The sequence below is a fragment of the Pteropus alecto genome, unplaced genomic scaffold (genome assembly GCF_000325575.1).
Source record: "Pteropus alecto unplaced genomic scaffold, ASM32557v1 scaffold98, whole genome shotgun sequence".
Lineage (NCBI taxonomy): Eukaryota > Metazoa > Chordata > Mammalia > Chiroptera > Pteropodidae > Pteropus > Pteropus alecto.
In genome coordinates this window covers 15,379,601-15,386,946 of record NW_006443570.1, presented here as the reverse complement: position 1 = coordinate 15,386,946, position 7,346 = coordinate 15,379,601, and the positions used below count along the sequence as shown (strand labels likewise).

The 7,346-nt window shown below is 36.7% G+C and overlaps 1 protein-coding gene across 3 annotated transcripts in view; it reads left to right on the top strand.

Moving 5' to 3' along the window:
* AP2B1 (adaptor related protein complex 2 subunit beta 1) overlaps positions 1 to 7,346 on the top strand; it is a 105,925-nt gene that overhangs the window by 65,364 nt on the left and 33,215 nt on the right. For 2 of the 3 annotated variants that reach the window (XM_006924947.3, XM_015599159.2), the window contains exons 15-17: positions 3,442 to 3,483; positions 4,298 to 4,444; positions 5,601 to 5,746. In XM_006924947.3, the coding sequence (XP_006925009.1) occupies positions 3,442 to 3,483; positions 4,298 to 4,444; positions 5,601 to 5,746 (335 nt within the window). The remainder of the gene's footprint in view (positions 1 to 3,441; positions 3,484 to 4,297; positions 4,445 to 5,600; positions 5,747 to 7,346) is intronic. The other variant, XM_006924945.3, reaches the window with a different exon arrangement.

The following is a 7,346-nucleotide window of genomic DNA, read 5'->3' as shown; positions in this document are numbered from 1 at the left end:
TCCCTACACACTTATTCTTTTGAACTTCTGACTCCTACCAGCTCACAAGTTTTACAAATCCTAGTTTGACTGATTTTGTATTACCAAACAGATAACTCTAGCAACTGAACTGAAATGGCTAGTTCAGGCCAACATGAAAACAACATTCTTGGATTCTAGTTGGCTTCGTTGCTTTCTTCCTCCCCTCCTGTTCTCTTCCCTTCCCTCTTCTCCCCTCCCTCTTGTTCCTTTCTTCCCTTTCCTTTATTCCCTCCCCTCCCCTTTTTTTTTGACAAGCATTACCCTGCTTGTCACTGTAGATGGGGAAAGGCCACTCACGGGGTAATTGGTTTCCATCCTGCTGTCATCTCCCTATTAGTCACTGATTTCATCACTGTACTGTCACCTTCGTCATATTTTCAGAGAGGAGGATAGTAACTTCCCTTAGAATCTTTTTCAGTCAAGGGAAATGGTGCTGAAAAAGCTTCAATTTTGCAAGTTAGAAAACATACTGAAATTTTCCTTTCCCTTTACTCTCTGAACATAGCGTAGTTAGGTGAACCTTTATATTTCTGGCTATGTGTCTCTAATATCCCTCGGATCCTGTGTCTGTAAGATCAGAGTTCTTAATTCTAGCTGAGTTGTATCTGCTGTACTGAACATAAAAGTAGTGTGATTTCTTTTTAGTTTCTTCTTGGTTTTGAATTAAATTCATGAGCAGCATTGGGGGGAGAGTACATTCAGATCTTTTCCAGCTAAGATAATGTTCATATAATACTCAAAAATGAGAATGATATCTAAGAAAATAAAGATTATAATTGGGCTTAAATAGGGCTTTGGCCTAAACACCACTGGTGGAGTGCCCTTTCTCGATGCCTTTTACTGAATTTAGCAATTTGATAAAGCTGCTATTTCTCTTCTAGTGTCGTTTTTCTTTCTTGCCATTGAGTGTCAGCCAGGTTCATAATTCCATCTCTTTCGAATTTAGATTGTAACCCTGACCACAGGGAGGACAGTGATCGTTGGGAGAAGGAGTAAGCCTTAGAAAGTCATAAAACTAGATGAAAGCATCAGGACAAATGAGACATTTTGCATCCTCTCCTTCCTTAGAAGGGGTTTTTCTTTCTACTCAAGTTCTAATTTCCTTTTTATTTTACTTAAGAGTTAGCCCAAGTCATTTCTGAACAGATGAATCTTATTTTAGTCCAAGTAATAGTTAATTCTCTAAGCCAGTGGTTTTCAACATGGGAGCTTTTCAAAATTCTGATGCTCAGACTATACTCCAGGACAATTAAATTACTATCTCTGGGAGTGAGACTCAGGCATCTGTATTTTTTAAAATCTCCCTCCCCATACACATACTGGTGGTCTATTCCATTGTGTATCTAAGGTTGAAAACCATGATTAATGGAACACAATTGAAGTGGTTTTTAGTATTCTTAGAAAGCTAGAATTTTAGCCTTAAGAAATTTCCAGGTTTTTATGAAGGAAAATTAAAAACTAAAGACCTCCTGTAATTAGCCTCTCTTTGCAAACTTATTTTCTATGACTTATCCTCCAACCCCTCACATACCTATCCTTTGCTCCAATTCAGTTGAACTATACTCATTCTTCTTGATCATGCTTTTACTCATGTTTTTTCAGCCTTCAGCTATTTAAAAAATAATCTCCCATTTTTACTTTTTATAATCCCACACTACCACCTTTTTGAAACTTTTCATTATCTTTCAGCCAAAAGGAGGCTCTTTCCTTCAGAAATTCCCTGCAGAACTTCCCATATATTCTGTATTGTTTTGCATTTGTTTTATTTCTTCTGCCAGTTTGCAAAACCTGTCTTATTCATCTATGTATTCCCCTCATTGCCTGACATCTTTACATTTCCAGCAGTGCCTGTATTCCAGTACACTTTATATCAGTGTTTGTTTGAATAAAAGGAGATTCATGCTTTTCAGATGTCATGCTGCAGGCGTGTGCTATTCTAGAACTGGGGAGAAGGCAGATGTGTAATATTTTTCTATTTGCTTTTATACTGTTCCAGTTTTTCAACATCTTAGTTGTGATGACCTTTTTATTCGTTTATGCATGTGATTTTTGTTCCATGTCCAACTAGTAAGTAGCCCTCAGGAACCAGATTTCAGACATGTTGTCTCCTGAGGTTTCGAATGCTCCAGAGCTTAGTGCAGAATGTATTTATTAATGCCAGTTATGAAGCACCTACCTGGGTTATTTTTTGTCATGATGGAAGCAGAATTTTGTCAGAGGTCTCACTGTTTTTCTACACAGATTTTTTTTAGATTTTAGCCACCCTGCTTTATATATCTATTCTTTGAGAAGCTGGATAAATCCTCTTTCCCAAATCCTGAAAACCAATACAATTTGTTTTTAACACAACAGCAGCACAAGGATCTCCACGTTTCTACCACTAAAGGACAGACAGTAAAGGAAACATTGCTTTGTAAAGCAGACACAAGATGTTTGGTGATTCAAGGAGGAATTTTAGATGCACAGTGAGAATTAAGGAAGAAGCGGGCATGGAACTGTAGCCAAAAAAAAAAAAAGTGGTTTTTGCTTTTTAAACAGCACCATTAGTTGTGTATATGTGTGTTTTATGTTTCTTCATGCCGACTATTTTCAGCTTCAATTCTTTAACGCTTTGTCATTGAAGATTCACTTCAAGGTGAATTATATAAGAGCCCTGAGAACGGGAAAGGCACAACTAAGACCATGTGGGATTATTGTCCTGTCACCTAGCTAATTGAGTTAGTCTAATTCTCCAATAGTTAGCATCATTTCTAATGATCTCTAAATAAATCACAGCATTTCTCCTGAGTAGTATTGACTACGAGAGAGATTTGAAGCACTGTATGCCTTCCCACTTCCTAAGTAGGATACTTTCCTGTCCCAGCTTGTTTTCTTTCTTAGGAAAGTTTTAACTTCTAAAAATCACTCTCCTTCTACCTATAATTTTTGAAGCTTGAAATTGCAACTCAGTACTGGTTTGGTTCCCTCCTTCCCAGTGGGGCAGCAGGTTTTGTAGATCAAAGCACATTTTAGTTTTTCTTTGCTTTTCTATTTTTTCCCCCTTTATTTTCCTTTAAAAGAAAAAAAAAATTCAAAATATACTGCTTGAAGATAGGACTTCTTGGAATTTGAAAACCCTTTAGATTCTGTTTGGGTTTGTGCCTGTGTACCCCAGTGGAAAGATTGGATCTGAAACATCCCCAAGATGTCCCAGCTCCATCTTCTTTCCAAGTTTTCTCGAAACCTGTATACACCATCACAATCACCACTCAGTTCCCCTAGGATGTATTTCTTTACAATCTAGTATTTCTCTGGTAGACAAGTTGAGTAGCATGTATTCTCAGCAACTTGGTAGAGCAATTTACAGATTCTATATGGGCATCTAGTATTTAGCTAAATGAACTCTACCTCTCTCTCCTCTCTCTCCTTTCTCTCTTTCAGCTTGGCAGTGACCTTGGCGGGGGCATTGGAGGAAGTCCGGCAGTAAGTGCCATCCGTTTTTTTCACCATGGGATGCGCTGCCCCGTTTGATGGCTTTGCTATGCACACATTCTCAGACCAGCCACCGCTGCTGTCTAGCACTGTACACCAGAACTTTTATAGCAGTATATGAAGAGTAGAAAGTAGCATAGGATTACTTGGAATCTTTGGGGTCATACGCCACATACGGTATAGAGGCATCTTTAGGGATTGGTGCTCTGGTGTCTAGAAATCTTTGTCTTCCTAACATTAAAGAGCTAAAGGAAATGGAATTTCCCATCTTGACTTGAGAGTGCTCTTATTCTCTGGTGTCATCTAAAAAAACTTGAGAGTCATTCGGGTTCAGAATGAAAGACTCTCCTTATAAGTTTGGGGGATGTGAATATCCTTCTCCCACAGGAGAGTTTCCTGCTAGATATTTATGCTTAAATGGGGAAGTAAGATTTGCCTGGACCTAAGTGGAAGTGGAACTGCTAAGTTGGGTGCTTCTCCTTCTTTCTGTAGAAACAAACTCTCCTTCTTTAGGGTACCTGTAGGCCTTTTGCACAGAATCATGGAAGCTAAAATTGGAAACAAACAAAAAATCTTGGATCACTGTGTTCCTGATCCTACTGATTACTCTCTCTTGATAGAACTTCTAAAGCGTGTATCTTATCAACGATGATTAAAAGGACAAAGAATATACTAATGCAGCTCCTAAGAATATTGTAATTATGATGTGTTCTTATTGATTTGTCAATACCACTAAAATATATAGCAACATTTTAAGGACTGTTAATCTGTTCTTCCTGATGCCTCCCCCCTTTTTTTCCTGCAGGTGGGACAATCCTTCATCCCATCATCAGTGCCTGCAACCTTTGCTCCTTCACCTACTCCTGCTGTGGTCAGCAGTGGTCTGAATGACCTATTTGAACTCTCCACAGGGATAGGCATGGCACCTGGTGGATATGTGGCTCCCAAAGCTGTAAGTAAAACAACACTGTCTTAATGGACAGGACCCAAATTACCAAGCTTCTAATATTTGTGTTACTTCCACTGATAATAAATTCAAGATTTGGACCCTTGTTTTGGAGAATTTGAGGTGAAAGTTGTCCTCAAATTTAGTAATAGGAAGCACTGTACTATAGCATCTTGGTTAATCATTTATATAATTAGACTTAAAATTGGAAATACTAAGTATTCGAGTTTTGTTCTCATGTTTAGAAATATCTAGTTTCTCAGCACTGAAGTCAGTCTAGTGTAAATTTGATATACAGTGTGACAGCAGGGGGAAAATACAATATAGAGAAGTAATATTTTTACTTCTCATTCCTTCCATTTCTCTTCTCCATCAGTGTTTCATGTGGATTCTAGAGTACCATTGCCGAAGTCTGGTTTTCATGGATTTTAGTGTACCTTTTTAGAGTTCTGATTTAGGTTTGTGTCATTGGTGCTCTTCTAGTCTCAGCCTTGCTTGATGTCATGCTCAGATGGAAATTCAAAAGTTTTGGGGCCAGGGATGGGTAATGAATGAATTATATAGAGAAAATAGGTATTCATTCAGATTATATAAGCGACATCTGGTACTATTTACCAGAAACTATAGCAAGAGTTAAAAATATACACAAGATATGGTCCTTGCCCTTAAGGAGATCACCAATAATGGTTTTGGTAATGATAAAAAAAAAAAAAGCCTTCAAAGATTATAGTTATGCATTTTTATTAGTAAATTCAGTTTCTTCCCTTTTAAGCCTTTTACCAAAGCTACTAACAACAAAAACCACATTATACTCATTGGAATGTCTCTTTTCCTTGTATATCATTTTGATAGCAGTGCTCAAAGGCAGTAAAATGACCAAGTTGAACAGAAAATGGAAAATAAACCAGGGTTTCTCATAGACTGTTTTTTTTTACTCGTTTGTTTGTTTGTTTGTTTGTTTTTTGGTTTTTTGGTTCTTAAATGAGAATTATCTCAAATTCAGAAAATGTAATTTTATCTAGAGACTTTTGCATCTGACTTGATATTTATGATATAAAAAAATCATAATTGCCTAAGGAAGTGAGATTTTATCTTTATTCAAAAACAAATAGCATTGAGATAAATCTTGTCTGATTCCATTGGGCTTTGTACTGTGTTTCAGGTCTGGCTGCCTGCAGTAAAGGCTAAAGGCTTGGAGATTTCCGGAACATTTACTCATCGCCAAGGGCACATCTATATGGAAATGAATTTCACCAACAAAGCTCTGCAGCACATGACAGACTTTGCAATCCAGTTTAACAAGAATAGGTAACAAATCTGAGTCCCTAGCTTGATCCTGAGACAACAGTGTACCTTGTGTCCAAAAGGAGAATGTTACATTAACAATAGTAAAAATTCTCATGTTGGCAGATGCTAGATATAGAGTTAATATTGGCTCTGTTCAGTTGGCAGTCTATTTAGTTGGCAGCTTCAACCCTGGAGGCCCTAGGGAATTTTGTTGGGGAACTCATCCATGTGGAATGGGGAAACCAGGACTTATTTAATGCCTTCTTAAAGGATTCTAGGACTAGAATGTTTTTACTAGAAGTTTATTAAAAAACAAACAAGCAAAAAACTTTTAATTGAAATTCATTTATTCATTCAACAAATAATTATTTAGCATTTGTGTGCCAGACATATTTCCAGGTACTGAAGCTAGAGTAGTGAACGAAACAAATGTGTCCGAAGTTCATATTTTGGTGGGAAAAAAATGAATGGACTTTGGTTGATGTCAAAAATAGAGAAGATAGTCAATATACCTGATTAACTGAATAGTCTGATGAACATAGTCTGACAATCTACTTTTAGCAGTAAATCCTCTGCTTTATTAAGTAGAGCATGAAGAAGTTAAATGTTGATGTTCTGTAGTTTTGAGACATCACTGATTTTTATTAAAATTTTGTGGTTCTGCGAACTGCCTGCTAGACTTGGATGGCAGGTCTATTTATTCATAAATACAAGATATTCAAACTCATTTCTACCAAATAGTTAATTGGACCCTTAAAGTAGATGCAATAAAATTTGCCAGTGACAAGGTGCATCAGTAATGTCTTACTTGTAGTCATTTGAAAATAACTTTTATACCCTAGATTTGAAAGTTTGGCAGGTTAGAAATCACTTAAGTATGTAGAAAAAGTATCTGTTTCTTTCTGTCAAGACCAGTCATATGTCTAGCCACTTATTGGGGAACTGGCTGTGTTAAAGGCCAAGGCTGTTGGGAGACTATATTGTAATAAAGGCAATTTGTAGAGCCTACCTTCATACTTTCATTTCTGTTTGTCTTTGCCTTTTGAAAAATTTTTAAATAGTCTGATACTTAGAAAAGTGTATTTTTTTTTTCTGATGGTTACACTTTTTCCTTTATAAAATATCCTTAGTCCCTGATGTGTGTGTGTGTGTGTGTGTATTCTCTTGGTTTCCTACTGTAACGTATACTTTCTGCCCTCCCCCATTACCTAATGTCAGTAGTACTGTCTTTCTTTGGATTTACTTTTGCGCTCTTAAGTATGCTTAAACTTCTACTTCTTGATTTGTCATCTTCAACTTCCAGTTATAATAGGTGAGGCCAAGAGCTTATTCTACTTTGTACCCACTTGCTCCTTTTTCTTCTCATTTTTATGAATTGTAGCATTTCTAAATTTTATTTTTTCACCTTTATTCCCATATTTGTTTTGTCTTGGATTTGTGCTTACTGTCAGTCCTTTTAAGTTTTCATTGTTATTTCCTAGATGTCTTCTAGTAAGTTCTTCAAAAAGGGCTCACAAGGGAACAACAATCCATGAATTCTTGCAGGGTCAAAACTATGACCTTTATACTTGAAAATTCTTGACTCAGTTTATTTAAGTGTTTTATATCTTATTCCAGTGGC